Source organism: Sardina pilchardus, chromosome 2, assembly GCF_963854185.1.
Source record: "Sardina pilchardus chromosome 2, fSarPil1.1, whole genome shotgun sequence".
NCBI classification, from domain to species: Eukaryota; Metazoa; Chordata; class Actinopteri; order Clupeiformes; family Clupeidae; genus Sardina; species Sardina pilchardus.
In genome coordinates this window covers 14135356-14157029 of record NC_084995.1, presented here as the reverse complement: position 1 = coordinate 14157029, position 21674 = coordinate 14135356, and the positions used below count along the sequence as shown (strand labels likewise).

The 21674-nt window shown below is 45.3% G+C and overlaps 1 protein-coding gene and 2 long non-coding RNA genes across 4 annotated transcripts in view; 1 reads left to right on the top strand and 2 right to left on the bottom strand.

Annotated features, from left to right (window-relative positions):
- The first annotated feature begins 12709 nt into the window (after positions 1 to 12709).
- zswim5 (zinc finger, SWIM-type containing 5) overlaps positions 12710 to 21674 on the top strand; it is a 59709-nt gene continuing 50744 nt past the window's right edge. For both annotated transcript variants that reach the window (XM_062519763.1, XM_062519754.1), the window contains exon 1: positions 12710 to 13217. In XM_062519763.1, the coding sequence (XP_062375747.1) occupies positions 12719 to 13217 (499 nt within the window). In that variant the 5' untranslated portion in view covers positions 12710 to 12718. The remainder of the gene's footprint in view (positions 13218 to 21674) is intronic.
- Positions 15356 to 16266, bottom strand: LOC134100854 (uncharacterized). Its single transcript, XR_009941321.1, has 2 exons — positions 16229 to 16266; positions 15356 to 16026 (listed from the first exon to the last, which is right to left on the bottom strand). It is a non-coding gene; the product is annotated as an uncharacterized LOC134100854 (long non-coding RNA).
- On the bottom strand, positions 16268 to 18186 carry LOC134100850 (uncharacterized). Its single transcript, XR_009941320.1, has 3 exons — positions 17858 to 18186; positions 16474 to 16596; positions 16268 to 16310 (listed from the first exon to the last, which is right to left on the bottom strand). It is a non-coding gene; the product is annotated as an uncharacterized LOC134100850 (long non-coding RNA).

Below are 21674 nucleotides of genomic sequence, written 5' to 3'. Positions count from 1 at the left end.
GTGTGTGTTTGTGTGTGTGTGTGTGTGTGTGTGTGTGTGTGTGTGTGTGTGTGTGTGTGTGTGTGTATGGGGGGTTCCAGTCAGAGCTATGAGCACCATTAGGTGTGTTGCTGCTGCATGTGTGGGGTCATAGTGGTTATCCATCTTTGGGAGTGATCCTGAGGTTTCACACAGAGCTGCTCGGGCCTGCTGGATGTCAGTGGCAACCAGCCTCGCTGGGGTTCTGTAGGTAACTGCAGGGTGTGTGCATGTGTGTGTATCTGTGTGTGCATGTGTGTGTATGTGTGTGTGCGTGTGTGTTTGGCGGGGGGTGGGGGTGCAAGGCGGCTCCCCTCCTAAGCAGAGAGGTGGGCGGGCAAACAAGTGTGATGTGGACAGGAATGAAGCGCGACAGCTCGGCTAAGGACGAAGGAAGGAGCTTATTTCATGGCTGATTTGTTTTAATATCTGGAGCAACAGCAGGAGAGCGCAGGCCAGAGAGAGAACACTGTGGAGAGAGAGAGAGAGAGAGAGAAAGGGAGAGAGGGAGGGAGAAAGAAGAGAGAGAGAAAGAGGGAGAGAGAGAGAGAGCAGAGGAGGAGTTGAGGGGCTACGAGAGGGATGAGAGCTTTGGAAAGGACGAGACTGGGGAACAGTATGAGAATGAAGAGCTCTAGAGAGGGAGAAAGGGAAAGTAGGGGAGAGAGAGAAAGAGGGTGAGAGCGAGAGAGAGAGCGAGAGAGTAGAATGGATGAATGAGTGTTGGCAGGTGGTCAAGGCTGATTTGAGGAGGAAAAACAACTTGAAAACAAGGAGAGAGAGAGAAGAGAGATGAAAAATAGAAAAAGAAAATGAAGAGGAGGAAAGGGTAAAGCACAGTGCTCCAGGTGCCTTTACAAACCGTCTTCTCCTTGAAACAGTTCAATATTTCAGACGTACAGTATAAATGGATGCATTCAACTGCTCTAAAAGCACTTCTGACTGCAATTACTGTGGCGATTAATATTCAGAAGTGTCCTTGTCTCTATTGGTCCCTGGTTAGCTGCGTGTGTGAGTCATCTTGCTCTTACTTTTTAAAAAAATATATTTTAGGGGGTGGGGGGGGTGCATAGGGCCATTGAAACAGCACTTCTTCAAAACTCTTAGTCTCTGAACAGTGTTTGGAGCAATCCGAATGAAATTCTCTTTGCCTATCCACCACTCTTTTTTGTTTGCCATGTAAGTGTGGCTTTTGAAAATCCATCGCAGATTCCCAAGTGCCCATCCTCCTTTTTGTATGGTCGCTGGAGCACTGCGCTTGGAGTATGTTGGGGGAGAGCCAGAGAGGCATGGCTGTTTGAAAGGCGTCCTTGAACACACTCCAACAACAAAGAGTACTCCCACATAATGCACTGCGTCTCTTCCCATCCAATTCGCCACTGGTGTCATTGGGCCAGCGCAGAAATTGATGGCACTATTAGCTATTTGGGCAAATGCCATACTCTTCTCTCGCCCGCACGCTGCCTTCTACAGAGTGACAGCTGGTCGCCATGGCACCTGCTCTGCTTCTCCAGGCCCGTCTGTTTCTATGCGTCTGTGTGTGTGTGTGTGTGTGTGTGTGTGTGTGTGTTTCTGTGTTTGCATGTTTCTACGTGTGTGTGTGAGTGTGCTGTGTATGTGTATGTATTTGTATGTATCTGTATGTCTCTGTGTGCGTATCTGTGTCTGTGCGATGTCGCAGGCGAACCAAGCAGGCGTCAGAACCCGACCGGCGCTAAGTGCCACGGAGCGGAAAGCCAAGCTCTCGATGGTTCCTGATTTCTGATGGGCCCTCAGAGTTTAGGGCCCTTGTCTGGTTCCTGCGTCATCATTAGTGCCAGCCTTCCGCCAAGCGTACAGATGTGCCCGCCTGTGGCGCACAGAGGGGCTGACTGGCCCCAGTTGGTGAGTCACTACAGGACAAGACAAATGGGAGGTGAAAGAGAGAGAGAGAGAGAGAGAGAGGGAGAGAGAGTGAGGAGAGAAAGAGATAGAGAGAGGGAGAAAGAAAGATATATACAGAGGGAGGAAGAGAGGGGGAGAGAGAGAAAGAGAGAGGGGTAGAGAGAGAAAGAAAGAGATAGGGAGAGAGAGAGAGAAAGTGAGAGGGAGAGAGAGAGAGGGCTGCTTTGTGTGTGAAAGCCCCTCCCTGCCGCTGACGAGCACAGAAATAATTACCTCCTTTCAATTCTGGCTGAATAACTTAACTCAGGAACTTAGTGTATGATTTGTGCCGTGCTGAAAAGTCGCCTCTTCCCCTGAGGGCTGTGGAGGAGAAAATGCAATGAAAGGCATTCTGGGCGGAGGGGAAGTGTGTGTGTGTGTGTGTGTGTGTGTGTGTGTGTGTGTGTATGTGTTCATGAGAGAGGGGAGTGGGGGGTGTGGGTGGGTTTTGGAGGCACAGTGACAAGGCCCTGAGGAAGCTTGACTTATGACATCAGCATTCCTCACCCATTCAAATTGCACTTGTCAGAGTTGTTAACTGAAAGTGAGCGCCTGTGTGTGTGTGTACACGTGCGTGTTTATGCGTGTCGGTCTGTGTGTTTTAATATGTGTGATTGTATGTGAGTGTATTTTCTGTGTGTGTGCAAGTGTGTGTTTCTGCGTGTCGGTCTGTGTGTTTTAATGTGTGTGATCGTATGGGAGTGTATTTTCTGTGTGTGTTTCTGCGTGTCGGTCTGTGTGTTTTAATGTGTGTGATCGTATGCATGTCCATGTCCTCTCCGAGAGGCCCCCTCATTTTGTGATGCCTCCCTGTCTGTGGCTGATGCTCCAGTTAGCAAATCATCCCTGCAGCCCTCCTTCCTCACCGGTGTCATTACTCTGCATTCCACATGGCTGGCACAGCCATAAACAAACTGTGAAATGCATTAACGGCAGCCGAGATGGAGGGAGTGCCAGATTCACTTCTTTTTTTGCTGTGAAGTGAAGTGCCCTGCTTTCTCAGATCTGGCTGCCTCCTATTATTTGGAACCGATAGCCGAGACTCTCTTAATCAACCCGAATCGAAAACTGCAGAAGAGCCATTATTCGACAATAATTCTGAGATGGGGTGTGAAAAAATGCTGAGAGGACCATGGAAATTGATGATCCCGATGTCTGGGCATCCTGGTGTCTGAGAGGAGAGAGAGAGGGGGGGGGGGGAAGAGAGAGAGAGAGAGGGAGGGGGGGAAGAGAGAGAGAGAGAGAGAGAGAGAGAGGAGGACAGGCCGGGGACTGCTAGTGGACTGGACAGGGGCCCCTTGACATGCTTGTGCTGGCCCAGGGTGTTTATTATTGGGAGAGGGGGCCATTTTTCAGTCTGGCACATGGTTTACCTCTGCGCCAGGACGAGGCTGGCCACGGGGGGACCCCGAGACGGAGTCGCGCGGAGGACGAGAGCCAAAAGAGCAGCTGGCTGGAGTCTAGCGGGCTGACACTCAGTCTAAACCATGGCGCTGCACTTCTGACCCACACGCTGAATCACATGTGCCCTGGAGATCAACAGTGTTCCCAATTACCTAAATGTCCAAACACGCTCCGAGAGACCTGCGGGCTGGGACCGAAAAACAGCCTTACGGAGCCCATGTGTTTTTACTGTTGCTGAGCTTTGTTTACTGTTTACTTGAGGTTGTGTGTAAACAGCAGGAGAGAGAAAGAGAGAGAGAGAGAGGCAGGGGAGAGAGAGAGAGGGATAAAGAGAGACAGGTCCTTCCTTATCTGTGCTAACTACAAGACCATGGAATAGTGGCTTTAGGGGGAGACTTGCATATTATCATGATAACCCCCCCCCCACACACACACACACACACACACACACACACACTTCCCCTCCTCCCCTCCTTAATTAAGAAGGGTCAGCCTCCTCTAAACCCTCGTCCCTCCCGTGAGACTGTGGGATGTGTCAGAGTGTGTTTGTGCATGTCCCAGTTGACGATTTCTTCTCCGCTCTGTTTTCTTAGGGAGTGTCCAATCCCCTGTTGCTGCCTGGCGTATAGCAGACCCCCACTGAGCTACGTCAACAGAGGATAAATATCAAAATATCAAGAGAGTTTAACGGGGGGAAAAAAGAGCTTCGGCTGATCATATTGAGGATGCTTCTGAGCAGGCAGTCTATATGGCTGTGTTCCAATTCGCACACTTCTGTACTTACAGTAGCTAATATTAGTGCAGTAAGTGTGTAGTGTGCGTAAGCTGGCCGTTCATGTGTGAGTCCGGGACAAAGCGAGGTGTAGGAAGAACAACAGTGCGCTGGCGGAGGAGCGGAGCTGCATGTGTGTGTGTGTGTACCCAACCTCCAATTAAAATGACTGATGAGGTATGACACACCTTGCCGGCTGCATGTTATCAGTCATTAGGGAGAGTGCAGCAGATTATGTGCACCGTGACCCCATGCAGTGATGAGATGCCACTCTTCTCTCTCTCCCCTCCATTTGCTTCTCCTTCTCTTCTCTTCTCCTTTCTCTCCCACTCTTCCTCTCTCTCTCTCTCTCTCTCTCCCTCTTACTCTCACTCTCTATTGCTGTGAAATGGCGCTCTCCTCCATCTTTACTGTGGCTGTATCCTTCAGCCACCGAGCAACAAATTCCTGGCATCATTCGCCAGCTGAGATACTGTGGAAGCGACACTGCTAGCGATCACAAAAGGATACGGCCATTTTCCAGCCGTGTGTGTGGGGGTTTTTTTTCTCTCTTTTCGGCTAATGGAGCTGGACTTTAGTTGCTACGTGGGCGTATGTTTCTGTAATGACCTCCCCCTGGTGTAAAACTGATACTTGGGCCGATCTGGATGCAAGCAAACCATCTGGTGGTGCTCTCACCAGACAATAGCCTCGTGTGTGTGCGTGTGTGTGTGTCTTTGCAGGCGGATGGGGGTTGACGGAGAACATTTGGCTTCTGGTGCACTGGGCCAGAACGCACTCTGCTCAGTGGACAGCACAGCCAGAGCCTAGCAACGCGCGAAAAAAGCCTGTCCGTCCCCTCGTCCGTCCGTCCGCTCGCCTGCCTGCCCACCCAGCCGCACCGCTCAGGAGAGACCAGACCAGGCCGGGCCGAGACTCGATTAGCGCAAGTTGAGGGGGGATGGGAGCCGGGAGCTCTGTTAGGAGCCTCAAAGCCACCCCAGGACCCCGCCACTCATGAATTCTGTATGATTTACAATCATTAATTTACTGCCCCCTTTTTTCCAGAGTGCTCGGGAGAGAGTGGCGAGGGGGGGGCCCTGTCCACTCAGGTAGAGAATAAAACCCAGATGCACTCAACCTCGGGAGCGAGCCCGGCCACGGACCACGGGCCAGATGGAGACGCCATCGAATAAAGGCTGCGGGGGGAGCACGCGCGCGCACCTCCAGCCGATGGAGGAGGTGGGGGCGACACGTCACGGAGCGAGCGAGGAGGCTTTATTCGCCACGGCGGAGGCTGTGGAGGTGTAGCTCATTACGGAGGCTGGGCACAGCCCGCCATGTGTGGCATTGGAGCCCCCACACACGCAGCGATGCACCCTGGGATGCGGGGGCTCATCAGTGTGAATGTGCCGTCCCGTGGCGTGGCGCGGGTGGAGACAGCCGAAAAGCAATTAAACACGATTTCACAGTGGCACTCAGCAAGTCAGACGGGTCTTGATTTTGTTTATGGAACACTCATTAAGCCCCTCATCCAAATAAAAGGACGGACGCCACACACAATGAGAGGTGCACTCTCTCAGTCTCCTTCTGTCTCCGTCTCTCTCTCTCTCTCTCTCTTGAGCACACACGCTCTTTCTCTCCCTCCCTCCCTCTGTCTCCTCATCCCTCCCTTCCTGGCTTTCTTAAAAACCACAACATAACAACATAACAAGCACAGCATAGAAAAGTAAGTGATAAAACTTAAAGGTGCAAAATAAAATCTATTTACTGTAGTTAGTAAACAGTAGACGCAGACAGGGTAAAATATGTATCCAAAATATTTCTTAGGCGCAGGGCAGTGTTTTTCATTTAAAAAAAAACATCTTAACAAGTTGACGGGCCCTCTAAGCAGATGGATGAGGGTGGAGATGTTTTGCTTTGAATAAAATGTACTGGTTTTGTAATTGTGTTCTCAAATTCACTGTCAGTATGGAGAAAAGCTTCCTCTCATATCTCACAGGTATAATTGTAACAACTCCCATCATCTGTCTGTACTCTGCAGTGGAGTCCAACCTCTTTATGTTTGTGTGCTACTTGATAGCATGAGATCATAAAGGAAAATGGGCGGGAGGGGCCATTTTAGAGTGCTGACCGCCATTGGCATGCTCTGGTCAGGGCCATCTCCCACACCTCGACCGCGCACCTGTCAGCTCCTTGTGGTGGCGGGGAGCGAGACCTCAGGTCCTTGGCCAGCTCAAGCTTGTCCTCACACCAGTGCTGTGGTGATCCATCAGACCAGACCTGTGGCCATGCCAGCTCCCATCTCAATCATGAGTCTGTAAGCAGCAATTGGGGAGAGATACCCACCAGTGTGGGGGAGGATTTATGGACAAAGAAGAAGTTGGCATATAGGCTACATACAATACATACATATGACTTCTTTATGATTCATTTCCTACTTAAGGTAAACATTATGTATTATGCAAATATGAGTGTGTGCATGCTCAATTTGTAAGTACATATCAGGAAATATAACATATTATATGCATCAATCTTCACTACAGTCATGAACACAGTGTTATGAACAAGTGTTTATACTCCCACACCGATAATGCTATTACTGATGTGATAACAGTGTATATTTAGATGTGTTACAAGCACAAGACACTGAGCACGCATGAAGACCTTTGCAAGTAACAACCATCTCAAACAAATAGGAGAAATGCCAAAGCACTTGTCAGCTGTGTCTCATCTTCACACCATAATCAGAGGTGGTGGAATTAGACGGTTCTCTTGGAACTTTCTTATCCTGTGGGCTTAATGGATTAATGAATGGTGTTATCTATATGACTGATCTTATCGCACGGCCATCCTTTCATGCTGCTGCCCTTTTGGAACTGTCTCTATTTACTGCTCATTTCATCCTTATTTGCACATGCAAATGAGGGGAGGCTGTGGATGCATCTGTCTCTGCAAATACACACGCCACAGCTATCAATGGCCCATCCACACACACACACACACACACACACACACATATACATAAATACACATAGTCTTTTCAGTCCAAACCTCTAAAGGCAAATGGAGCCCAAAGGCCGTCCCTGCTGTGCGTAAAATCTCCCCCTAACTCTATTAAAGGCATCCCACCAATCACACACCGTCAGGCTGAGACAGAAGAAAAAGCCATTTCCACACATGCCATTTCCAAGCCATCCAGGCTGATTACGCTTCTCTCTCTGTCTCTCTTGCTGTCTGTCTGTCTGTCTGTCTGTCTCTCTCTCTCTCTTGCCCTGTCTGCCTGTCCTGTCTCTTTGTGTGTGTGTTCATCTGAAGTTCTTCTCCTCCTCATCCGTGTTGGAAACAAAGGCCTTTTTCCTTTTCCTGAGAAAATGTCAAGAGACACATGAAGTGTCAAAAAGGGGGGAATGGAATGGCCTAAGAGCCAACGTTCAAATCCACACCACACCGATTGTCGGTGTGTGAGCTCGGAAAACGGATCACTTCCCTTCATTAGCGAGAGCGGACTGCTCTGCAGAGACAAACAGCGGCGTGGCGTGGCGTGGCATGCCGTGCGGCCGCTCTGCTGCGCCGCTCTTTAAAACAGTGGGTCTTTAGCCCCAGCTGCATCCTCTCGGCCCCAGAGGACGCATCAGTCCCTCCAATGGTAAATACAGCATTAACACAGCCAATAAAAGCCAGTGTCCTTTAGATAACACCCATCAGTCAACTGAGATCATTCACTGGTCACTCCTCCTGTTTGTACTGCCAGCCTCTCCCGAGACCTGAGGCTCTCACCGACGAACTGTAACAATGAACAGAGGGAGGGAACGGCCGAGAGAAAAGAGAAGGAAAGACAGAGAGAGAGAGAGAGAGAGAGAGAGACGGAGGGGGTAAAGAGAGAGAGAAGAAAAGAGACGGGTAAGGGGGTTGGAGGAGGAAGACATGAGTGAAAAGCAGCTAAGAGCTTCTGTCACCTCCGGTGTGATCAGAACAGAGCTGTGTGTGTGTGTGTGTGTGTGTGTGTGTGAGGGGGGGGGGGACATAGTCTGGGAATGGATTGGATGGGAGGCTCTTTCACAAATGAACCTCTCATCAAATGATCTGAGGCTGGCTCTTGGGCTTCCAAGGCAGGCAAGAGGTGAGAGAGGCACACTTGTGAGAGAGCCGAATGTCACATCCTCTATGGTGCCTGAATTGTGCCGAGGCTTTAACCAATACACAAGCACCTAATTGACATCACCATCTCAATCATCACACCGCCAGGCCGACAAATGTTCAGTCTGGTCTTGTCCTGGAATCCAAAACTACTTACTCAGACTTTTTCAAAAGGACCTGGTTGGAGGAAAGACAATATTTAACCACATCCCACAAACACACCCAGGAGGATTTTTTTTTTCAACCTCGCTTTGAATGACAAAAAATACACGCCCATTGTGCGAGGTGAAAGGAGTTTTTGTGGCCCAAACTGACATGCCTCCCAGGCACTGACTGTGCCAAGACATCGTAAAACAAAAGGTTTAAGCAATTCCTTCTCTCTCTCTCTTTCTTTCTTTCGCTCTCTCTCTCTCTTTTTCTCTTTCACTCGGGTGAGCTGTGCTCCTCTCTGGCACTGACTCACTTTAATGGGTGGCTGAGCGTCGCTGATAGGCCGATGACAGGCTAGGCCCTGGGGAGAGAGAGAGAGAGAGAGAGAGGAAGGAGAAGGTTAGAGAGAGAGAGAGAGAGAGAGAGAGAGAGAGACAGGGGCCTTCCTCCACTGTCTTACTGATAAGCATCGAGGCCCGCAGGTAGAGCTGGCTCCTCTATCAACACAGCCATTGTTTGTCTCACCAACCGCCGCTTATAGAGAAAGAGAGAGAGAGAAAGAAAGAGAGAGAGAGAGAAAGAGAGAGAGAGAAAAGAGAGAGAGAGACCAACTGGCCCACTGACGCTTACGTCAGGGGGCTCGGGCAACAAAGGCAGAGGGAGGAGGCCTCTTCTCCACGGCCCCACATTTGGCACGGTGGTTTCCAGCCCTATTCACTTGGCCTCCCCTGGCTTCACGTGTGCCAAGGGCCCTGGAGCCTTGTGTACACAGAGCAGGAGATTGACGGCGGGACTGTGATGACACAGGCTCTGCCATGGAGCCTGAAGGCCTAGGCCACATTCTTAGACTCTGTGTCAGGGGTGGCTTTGGATATGCAAAGCCCAAATATGGTTTGTCAGGAAGAGGTAAAGGTATGATAAATCCGAGGTGAGGTTTTGCTCAGGAACCAAAGTGTGTCTGAGTGTGAGTGTGTGTGTGTGTGTGTGTGTGTGTGGATGGGTAAGGGAGGGGAGACAAACACTACCATAACCCTTATCACACAGTACACATAGCAAAAGACAAACAGATCTGTCAGAGCAAGTGGATCAGGCTTATCTGAGACGCCGGAGTACGGAGGCGCCAGGGCCGACAGCATGTGGGCTCCTGCCATCACTGGGGTGCGCTAATCCCCGGGGAGCCTGCCTTGATAGGCACTTTTTCCCTTTTCTCTTGTCCCCCATCAATCTTTTTTCCAATTACCTGTCCTGTCTCCCCTAGATCCATCATAATCATTGCCATGGTAACTGGTCGAATCTACCACCAGATTCCAGATCCATTGTCTGGTCCATGTTGATGGGACAATGTGGCACGAATGGGCATCCCATTAGGACAATGGCACAGATCACCAGCGCAAAACAAAGAGAGGGAGTCCTATGTATGTGCGAATCCTGCCATTCAAACCAATCTAATTAAATTATTTTCAATGTTTGATCAACATATGGGGTCCTAATACAAGTGCAAAGTGTGACAACAGGCAAAGTTGTGGTGCATGAGCTACAGCTATGGCATGTGTGGGCACTGGGCAGCACTGAGCAACTGAGACTCAGTTTCAGACTCATAGTGTAAAACTGCCAAATTGATCCTGCTTGGATATCAAAGCAGCACTACACATTTTTTTTTTAGCATGCCAGCAACTTTAGAGGCACAAAAACACCACCCAGGGTCTTTTACTGATAGAAACTAACATGCCAACTGGTCTCTTAAATGGGCCTTACTTAGACTTTAAACATTGCACTTTGTCCATCATTTAAATCAGGGGTGAAACTATAACACACAATTGCAAACAATACACACCTTTTTTCTTATGGTCTATTGGTATACTGGAAACTTATATGACTCAAGACCAAGGTCAAATGTGTCCGAGCTTACCGTGTTTTACAAAATGGGAGAGAAAATGACATAAACATTGGGTCAGATGAATGAAGCAAGCAACCAAGAGAGGAATACAAAAAAAGAAAGAGTAAAGGAGAGAAAGAGAGAGAGAGATAGAGAGAGAAAGAGGGAGATAAAGAGTGCAAGATAAGGCGGTGTTTCACAGTGCACCATTAAACGGCTAAAATCCTGTGTGCTGAGCTGTCAGCTTGTCATCTCTCTCCGTGCACTTGACTGGACAGCAGTACACATGCTGGGTCATGACAGCTAGCAAAATGGAGGCCACTCATTACTTACACTCTGCACCTGCTGTCTGCTCTGCCTGAGCAGGAAAACAAACAAACACACGCATAAATAAACACATCCTCCCTGTGTTTGCCTCTAAATTAATTCCATGTCAATGTGACATTAAAAATCATCGTCAGCACGGGCTGTGTGGCAAGCAGCTGCAGCGTCTGTACCACATTCAGATCCAAGCGCCTATGGGGCCTGGGTTTGAATCTCACCCATAGTCATATCCAGATCCCACTCCATCTCTCTCTCTCTCTCTCTCTCTCTCTCTCCCCCTCTCTCCCCAACTTCAGCTTGCGCTGTAAGCACTTACCTAAAGATGGATGCACCCATTAGCTAGTTTTGAGGTTTGAACATTTTCCCCATTCCCTATTTTCACTGAAACACATGGCTGTTTTATGAACTGACCACTAGGGTGAGCACTGACTGAAAAACAAAATGGTCATCTGGAGGGATCCATAGCTCTGCATACCACGTCCAAAACATACTGATTTGATCACACCGTACGCTTGGGAGACTAACATTTCCATTGTTTTGGACTGAGCCCAGGGACAACATTGATATTATACAACAACCAACAGGAAAGCAAAATTTGAAATGGGATGTGACCTGTCTCTCCTAAAAGATCTTAAGTTGAACAACATAAGATGGACCTTACGTTGGACTTAAATTGGACCACTTTAAGATAAGAGGAGGGTTTCTTTGCGGCTGAAAGGAGATGGCCATATAGCACAAGCCAATTAGAAAAGGGCATTGGTTTCTATTATGGGTTGGTTCAGCCTGGACGGTGGTGGTGGTGCTCTGAACAATCCCTTACGAACTATAGGCTAGATGTTCTGTAATAACTCTATAATACCCTCATCCGATACAGTCTTCCTACAGTACAGTCTTATAGTAGCCTAATTCTATAGCATGTCCCAAATATTATAATACAATGTATACAATATAATGATAGTATTCTCTCTCTGGTAAGACTTACTATATACAGAAGACTGTTAAATTGAAGTTAGTCTAACCAAATCCCTAAATGTACTATAGTATTCCTTTAAGATTACTATAAAATATTGTTACCAAAAAAATATACAATTCCTTTAGTTCTTCTTTGTAAGGACTGTTCTCCACACAAGCGCTTTAGAAAAGGCCACCCTTTGCTCTCTTTTCATCTCTCTGAACATGATGGAATTCATGTAGGCTAAATGTATGTTTTCTTTTTTTTAAATGCAACTTTCAATTCTTACCTTTCAGTAGCCTAAATGACTTTAGATTGACATACTGCACACATTAGCTTTGTGATACAGTCACTTATTTATAGGCTAGGCCTAGCACCTCTGACGTACCAATCAAACGTTAAAAGTAAACATATAGGCCTAACTCAAGGCCCGTTGTAAACCGTTGGTAAGGTTGCGCCAGAACAGCTCTCATTTAAAATGCGCCCTCCCCTGTTAACACAGTCCCGCCCTTAGCAATCTGGATCAATAGGCTCATTGATTTCATGCAGCACTGCGCAGATTTGGCTTAGCGTGATGCATTTTGCACGTTTTGCATTGTGTTAAAATCCAGCATGCAGTTCCTTCACTAGAACTGCGCAGCTCATTTTCACCTCGAATGAGCCTAAGATGATCTAACTGGAAGAGCCCTAAACATGTTGGCCAATCACAGCGAAGACAATTATAACTTTAAACATCAGAATAAAAGCACAACTACAAAATCCATTTCAGATAACATCATGAGAAACAAAATGAAAAAAAAAATGAGATCAAGGCAAAGAAATGTTGTTGCCCATATAGTATGAAATATGGTATGAAAAATGAGTGACAAACCTACCCTCATCATTGACAACAGACTAGGTCATTTTTTACGACGTTGAACCCTAATTGAATATACTTACCAATGCTTTTATTCAATCACATTTGTATGCGTGGATAATGACACATTTTTCTGTTGTATGACAAACTTTTTTGGTATTATGGGAGGAACGCTATCAGCGTTTCCTCATGATTGGAGAGAGCGTTTGTTATTGGCGGTGACGCAAGAAACCTACATCCCCGCCCCTTCCCTTCTGTTGTGCGGTGCATCTGTCTGCGCGATTCTCTAGCCACCGTATCGACTTCAGTGTTTATTTGGTTGTCATGGCGGACGGACGTGGAGAACTACCGCCTCAGCCGCCGCTTCACCTATCCCTACCGCCGGCCAGCAAGCGTCCTTGCTTGCGACCTGCTCCTCGTGGACCGGGTCCGGGACCTGGGCCGGGATATTCGAACTCTCGTCTTCGCTGTCCGGAATCTCTTTTGGACTGTGCTGCTAAGGCCGTAGCGGAGAAATGGGCCTTCGAAAGGGTGGAGGAACGCTTCGAGCGGATCCCGGAGCCAGTTCAGCGCCGCATTGTATACTGGTCATTCCCAAGGAACGAAAGGGAAATTTGTATGTATTCGTCGTTTCAGTGCCGTGTTGCTGGTGAAGAGGGTCCAGCCGTGGGCTCAAACGCTTCCGTTGGGTCTGGGGCTGTCCCTGGAGGGGTTACAACCACAACAGGGAACACGGGGGCAGGGAGCACCGGAGATGGGCTCCCTTTCCGCCGGGGGATCCGGCTTTTGGAGACTGGTTGTGTGGAAAATGTCTTACAAGTCGGTAAGTGGAACGTTGGCTACAATACTTCTGTCTCACTTTTGCGGACCCTTCTGTTTAACTGTTCCTTCGCATGAAGTTAATACGGAGAGCTAAGGGCTGTAAACCTACGCAATTTAGAAGTGCACGCATATAACCCTTTAGCCTGCTACAATGATGTCGATTTAAACAGATGCCGTTATTATTTGGTTAGCCTACAGCATGCACTAAGTCTAAAACCTTACATTTGAATATTGACACATTTAGCTATCGTAACGGAAGTGCTTCTAAACCAGCGAGGGGCTCCTTTGGATATTTTAAAATTAAAGGGCTCTCGGTGGAGTTGTTAAGTCAATGTTTGAAGCATTGCGTTCTTTAATTTCATGACACTTTGCCCACAGTTTAGCAGTATTAATAGCTTATGAGTAATTAGGCTAGGCTACACGTACGTTTGCTTTGCAGTCCCATCATATTTTGATCACTCTAATCCAGCCCAGGCTGCTCGCGATTGTGACATATTTAGGTGCGGAGAAAATTGGCTAATATTTCCCAGCTCGAGGGAAGAAAAAAGCAGACGTGGTGGTCAAAACACACCTTTATTAATACTGCATTGGTATTTCACCTCGTATCGGTCTGAAGTTGTTTGTGAAAGCTTGAAAGTGTTTCTTGAAAGAAGGCATGCATTGGACGTCAACTGTTGGATCTCGTATTATTTAAACCCACTGTAATCCGCTGATTCAAGTCCTATAGCTGATCTTTTGTTTATTTGCTGGTGGGATAAGACAAAGGACTCCTGTCCCCTATTATAAATTGAATATAGAATCATGTGATGGCGCACATCATTCCGAACTGTTTTAAGTGCACTTGCTTTGCTAGGGTTATTTTCGATAAAATCCTATTTGAGCCATCAATCTGTCTTTGGGTCGACCTCGCGGACACAATAGCTTTCCAGTTCATATGATCCGTCTCGGTGTTCCAATTCGATCACGGTAGAATAGACTATTGGTTTTCATGAAACAAAGGAATGTCCCCTATCTTATACCTAATCTCTAAAACTTCTTTACGGCATGTACAGTATACATGCTCTTGTACCTTTATGTCCAGAACGAGACATTTTTTTTATTTTGTTGATATCGAAATAGACGCAATGCATTTCGCCGGAAGAACCCGTCCCAGATAGCAAAATGGCATTGAATCAACGTTGAAAGGATTCGTTGAATCTGCATTGAACTCCGAAGTTGTTTCGACATTGAAAGCGCTCGATGAGATTGCCGTTGAAACAACATCACCATTTCAATCATCTAAAACGTGGATTCAACGTTGATTCAACCAGATGTGATTGCCGTTGAAATTACATTGAAATTTCAATGATAATCAAACGTTGATTCAACACTGATTCAGTGCTCATTCAATGGTACTAATATTGAAATTTGGTTGATTCAACATTGAAAACGTGTCATAAACATGCTTTACCGGCAGCTGGTTCCAGAACCTCACTGCGTAAGTTAAAGTGTCACGTTGTCCCAGTAACGCGATTTCCTGTTATAAACAAACGACCTGCAAGTGGCATTTTCTATTTCCTCACCGTGTTGTTTATTTCAAAATGAAAAATGAATTTTAAGCGGTAAAAGTCACTACCATGTCGAGGCGTGTATGTATGCTTCTGGTGTAGGCTAATGTTCACGCTAGCATGGGGGGGAAAGTGTATAATGTAACGGCAAGCTGGGCTAATCTATGATTACATTAAGTTAGCTAATGCTAGCGTGAACGTCTCCTTTTAGTACACCAGAAGCATACATAAGCGCCTCGACATGGTAGTGATTTTTACCGTTTCAAATTCATTTATTTTAATTTTGAAATAAACAACACGGTGAGGCGATAGAAAATGCCACATGCAGGTCGTTTGTTAACAGAAAACCGCGTTACCGGGACAACGTGACACTCACTCATGCACTCTATGAATACGGATAAATACAATCTGGTTGTATCGGCTGGCATAACATGTCCGTAATAAATACAGTGCAACAAACTGCACTTTGAACAGTAAAAATGAATTTAAAAAAGCACAGTTCACCAAACATACCATTGCCATAATAACCATGAATTCAAGTTGGCTTAACATTTGTCTCAAGTCTTACTAAGCAAAATGAATAACAAAGGTGTTTAATATGAAAACAATCATTTTATTCCTTGTTAATGACCTTCACATACAAAAAAACAAAGATGGCCTGTTCAATTAATGCAAACAACTCTACTACAAGTTCAATGTGAAGGGTTTTGTCAAAAATGAGTGTTTACTCTGAAGTCAACCATCACATATTTTGCACACATTTTGCCATGACTAACTCAAAGTTATTATTAGGTACAAGAACAGCAGTGTGTTGACATCAATGTTTGGAATTATCTAAATGTACAACTGAAACTGACTGACTGAAGTCATTTGTGAAGGTCAACAATATCGACCTGTGATGCATATAGAGCAGCTTTGTCAGTTCAGATTTCTCTCTTTGTTGGGCCTATATATACAAATTGTAGGTTGTAATGAGAAAATATGATAAAATAATCATATTTCAACATGGGAGTCAAAATGTCCATCAGATACTGGAAATCAAAATCGTATAATGTACTCACTGAGTAGGATGCAAGGTATCTATGACGAGAGCATAGTAGCTGCAAAATAAAATTACCAGGATACCCTGCTTCCTCCACAAATGTCAAAAAATGTGAACAGTCCGTTTCATGAGCTGAACAGAGTTTCTTTCCATAGCTTGCGAAGAAAAAAAGTAGGCCGTGCAGTATGGTGAACATCATGAATCCAACACAAGGAGGCATTCTGATTATTAAAAGGAGAGAGCACAGAAAACACACGGGTCAAGTAATGAGATTTAGAGAGTTTCTAAGTCAAATAATTACTTCCATGTAAAATAAAAAGGAAAAGTACTCGGGCAGAGATATATTCAAAAAAAAAAAAAAAAGGAATGAGCTAGAAAGAATAAAGTTTGATGAAGTTGTGCAACAAATGAAGGGATACTTACCACAGTTTGCAGAATACCGGAGAAGGTTGAGAACTGAGTGTAGTGGACATCAGGAAGTCAGGCTTATAGGACATCTGAACATCTGCATAAGGAAAAAGAAGAGGGAACACTTTTGGCATACATGTGGAGTTTCAAATAGAGAGAGGGAGAAAGATATCACTGTGGCAGACCTAGGATGATGAGGTGAGGTGATATGTAGAAGTTATATAACAAAAAGATAGAAACAAGAATTTGGGGATACTTACCAAAGTTTGCAAAAGACTGGAGAAGATTGAGAACAGAGTGTAGTGGACATCAGGAAGTCAGGCTTATGGGAATGCAAGAGAAAAAACAATCCTGCCTGGTGCCTTTGTTGAGAGCCAGGACATCTGCATAAGCAGAAAGAAGAGGGGACACTTTAGGCATATATTTGGAGTTTCAAATGGAGAGATGGAGAGGAGGGGGGGGGGATAGCTGTGGCATACCTAGGATGATGAAGTGAGCTAAAGCTATGCAACAAAAAGATAGAAACAATAATTTGGGGATACAGTGGTGACAGAAGACCACTGTTAATGAGACCTGTCATGAGACATGACATTATATGGATATTTAAGACGACCAAAATCTACCAAAATGAGAATTGTTAGGTTTGAGCAGCAAAACCCATACGGAAAAGACATAGAAAAACTTGTATGCCAGCAATGTGTTTTATATACAAAACGTTTATGATTTACTCTTAATCTATCAGGTTTTTATATGCCAGTGAAACCATTATAAGATCCTTGCTAAATCTGTGTAACCTGAAACATATAAAACATTGTAAGCTGTAAGGACTGTATGACGTTGTATGAGGAAAACGAGAAAGGGGCCACTTTCAAGAGTAAATCATACAAGTTTTGTATATAAAACACATTGCTGGCATATACGTTTTTTCTATATTTTCCATATGGGAAGAGCTGACTGACGAGCCCACCACGACCCACTAGGATTGCATTGCTAGCAGTGAAAAATGATTGCCTAAGTTTTAGAAGTTTGGGCAGCAAAAGCGCTGGCTGACGAGTAAATGGTTTGAAATTGTTTGAAAGGCAATATTTGATGATAGTTTTCTGATTAGTCCGTGAAACAGTGGGTCACACCTACGACCAGAGTCGCCAACGCATATGCAGATCATTCTTTTACGTGTGTCGGTAATATTCATAGCTCTCTCGCTACCGAGCTCAGCGGATCAACGGTCCCAGGTGTCGAGAGCTTCCTTCGGTAGCAGCTAGCAGCTAAAGCTGGGTCACGGCCAGGGCTGGAGCTCTGCAAGCTAATAAGCTAACGGTTAGCAGTTAGTTCTGGTGCTCCAATCTTCAAAATGGATGTAGCTGCTACCTGCTAATGGTAACCAACCAACCAACACTAGACTAACCATCCACGTATCGATAACAATTTAACCGTGAATCCAACTTCAAGTCTAAAAACGAATATTAACAAAATAGCTAATCTAGCTGCTAACTCACTAGCATAATGATGTTAGCACTAACGAACAACAAATTCAGTTATTTCACCAACACGGTCGAACTACATCTTGCAATAACCCATTTAACAACTTTTTCTAGTTTAGTTTCTCAATAGTGACCGATAAAAAATGAGAAATGTCGAACTTACCTTTACAAATGTTGTGCTGATACCTCTATTTCTTCTTCTCTAACGTGTGCAGTGCAGCGAGAGGATCCAGCTCCTCCGGGAGAAAATTCAAATAAAATCTGCTGCTTGCTGATTGGATGGTTGATTAAAGCGCGTACCAAAGCTCTATTCTAGAATCTTCGGCCCATACCTTCGGAACATTGACATTGAAACAATGTTGATGAAATGCCAGTTTTTCAACGTTGAAATTATGATTACACTTAAACATTGAATTGATGTTGACTTTTTAACTTCAACCAAACATCAACCAATCTGACCAATTTTCAACTTTAAATCAATGAAGTTTGCTATCTGGGGTAGGCGACCATTCACATTGCGCTTAGGCAATTGTAAATTGCATGTTTTATGACAAACGATCCGTTGTCGAATGTCTAATCTGGAAATTTTGTTTTGAGAGTAACAAAGCAAGTGAAGGAAAACTAGGAAACATAGGCTATCTCTGTGCGGATTTCTCAGCGGAAGTTGTCGCTTAGCTTCCCACTGGTCTTTGGCAGCAGCATGGTCACCTAGAGGCAAGGTTGTGTGGTTTAAGCTTCAGTGCGATATTATTTTATCAAATATAGCTAGGATATCATTTGGACGTAGCACATAACAACTTAAGGTTTTATCCCCCCCGTCCTCTCTTAGAATAACTTACTCGGGAAACCCCCAAATCCCCAATAACCTGAGGTGTTAGGGGCACAGGGAAGGTAAACTCACGCCCATACAACTTAATTGAGTAAGGAGGCCTTGACTCATTTGATTCAATTCCACAAAGATCCTCTGTGTTCCTTTTTTAACAGGGCCTGGGTTAGTGGAAACATGATAACTTGGCTCTAATAAAGTAACGTAGGCACTGATTTAGCAGGTTTGAAAGACCTCCTTCATGAGAGAAACCACTCCCCACTGTCCATATTAGTCAGTTGTCATTCCTTTTTTTTTTTTTACTTTAAAAAATCTGATTTGATAATTGATTGGTGAAATGTCCTCTTCAATGATCTTCAGTTGGTTACACAAAGAAAATAACTTTATTAACTTTAGCTTTGCATATCTGTGTGTCAACATAAGAAGTGTGTGAAGGTGGAGAACCTAAACTAATCATTATGAGAGTAGATATAATTGCAAACAGGTTTTGCTTGTTTTTAGGCTATCACACAAAGCTGATTTGAAATCATAACCAGAAGTAAAACGTGTGTGGACTAGAGACTGAAAGCTCCCAACACCAGTGATAGTTCTAGTGATTCATCATGTAAAGTGATTGTAACTAGTTGCTGGGCTTAGTGATGGTACACCAGCCTCAAGCATCTCCATTTGGGTTAAATGTATTTGTCCTGGCCTGGGTAGAAATGGGTGGCTCTGGCATGAGCTGCATGGTGTCTCATTGCGCTATGAAAGAGTTGGAGCCTAACCGGCCCCTCTTCGGACATTTTTCCTTCCTATCAGCAGAAACTAAAACCTCACGCTGATTCAGAGGAGACGGTTGCTTGCTCCTTCCACATGGCCTCGTGTCTGGCCTCCTCTTGCTTTTGCCTGCGAGTAAAAGACACCACAACAAAGGGCCAGAGACCCCTAACTCAGCATCAGCCGTGTTTACGGGTCTGCGAGTTCACAGGGGTTCATATGCAAATCCTCGCCGGACCCAAGCTGGGGAGGTTAGCAGTGTCACATTAAGACACGACTGAATGGATGACTTTTTAAGTGGGCCTCGATCGTCATAGAAACGTGCCCCCCCCCCCCCCATCCTCAGTATTTCCTGGCTGTTTAATGTAAATCCATATGTGTGCACTGCAGGTGCTACTGCAATGGACTGGGAGTTGTAGTTTTTAATTAGAATGATTAATTCTGCAGTTCACTTCGCCCCCCCATCCCACTCTCCTCCTAATGCAACCCCCCCCCCCCCCCATGCCTCAGTCTTATAAAGTCCTTGGAGAGGTGGCCTGGGCTTTGAGTCAGGCTGGAGGATTATTGGGTCATGCTTTGTTAGCCAGCTGTAGAAAAACCCCCTTACTCACAGGAAAAGGGGAGGAGAGGTGTTATATGTGTGTGTGTGTGTGTGTGTGTGTGTGTGTGTGTGTGTGTATTGGGGGCGGGGATTGTTAAAAGTGCAGCACCCTCCTAATAGCACAAAGCTTAAATGGCTTCCTTTTATGAAGGCTGTGTTCCTCTGTACTGGCTGGGGAGAGGAGGCAAAAGTTTCTGTGGGATCCAGCTTTGGAGTCAGCCGTAAGAAGATGAGAGTTGTGAGTTGCTGACTTCGATGTGACGTGACGTGATTCCCTCTCTCTTTCTCTCTCTCTCTCGGCTGGGTTTTAAACCACCATGATTCACAGAGGGTCTTTGAAAAGTTCACCACTCACTCCCAGTCAGCAACTGTTCCCATTCAGGGTTGTAGATCTTACGTTTTACATTTTTGGTGTTAAAGTGGTCACTTTAGAGTCAAGACCCTTTCAAAGTGTGTGGGTGGGCATGTGCTTGGGATGTGTCCCTACTTATTTGGCTAAAAGTCTATTTTTTCTTTTTACAAGGTCCTTCCCACTGGATATTTTTATTCGTTTATTTGTTTTATGTTGCAAAATACTATTAACATTTTTTTCCAGTGGTCTAATTTTAGGCTGAATTACAATCGGCCCCTTAGGCGCCACTGTCTGGGCTGGTCTTGTAATTCTATACATTTGTCTGGCTGAGGGAAATGTATGCAGCTCTGCATTTGTGAATTACAGGCTAAGAGTATAACTTCATTTGGTAAAAGCTTATGTGACCCCTCCCCACACACCACCACCACACAATGAACACTTATTTTTGCTGTCAACCTTGCCCTTTTCCCTCAGTCTCATACAATTTTAGATTCCCACCAGAGAGCATTCTAAGCAAAAAAAAAGCCTCACATATATTGAGTAAGGGTGATTCATTGCTTGTTTAGTCTGGACGCATTTAATGGCTTTGTGTCGGTGATTTTAAGCTCTTTGTGTGCTTGGAGTGGGGATGCTGTTTTGCTCTTTCTAATCGGGACACATCTCATTCAGTACCGTACAAGCACGACAAGGGACCACTAATTCTGGGCCTTCCCTCATCACCCAGACAGACAATATTTAATCAAGGTAATTAATTTTGTGCCTGCGAGTCTCAAAAGAAAATCAGTACAATTCCTTCTTCAGGATTGTTAGCGCTCTTTAGTTTTTGAAGGACACATTTTGAGTAGTATTTCAAGTTAGATTAATGGGGGAGGGGTTGTGGCTACATAGAAAATAACTTTTAATAAATCCATGCTTTCCACATGGTCTTTTGCCTTATCTGGCGAAATAAAGGTGTCAAAATGATGCATGAAGATTAGATGGTAGTTTTTGATAACAGTCCATTTAATTGAGCGCATCATGGCTCATTAGCCTATATCACGCCGCCATTTTGAATATTCGCTAGGTGTCGTGCTACTTCCGGTCAACACTGTCTTATGGAGAGTCCAATGTAATCGGAGCGATGTACAAGTTTACAAGTAATTTGCGGCATTTTCAAAAGATAAGTCTATCACAGGTGGAGGAAATTGTGGAACTCCACACGAAAACTAAGCGATCCAAACTGGACCGGGGATATAAATTGTCCCATGCACAATTTATATATAATTATGAAGGCAAAGGTCAGTCGGCTAGCTAGACGGCTAATACCAGATAGCCAGATAGGCTACCAGATATAATATAAGACACAACAGCTTGTAAATGCACTTCAATAAAGCAGCGTAACGAAACAAGTATCATGTACTTCTACTACACGTTCAATATTGGATTGTGGATATAAATCGTTCCAT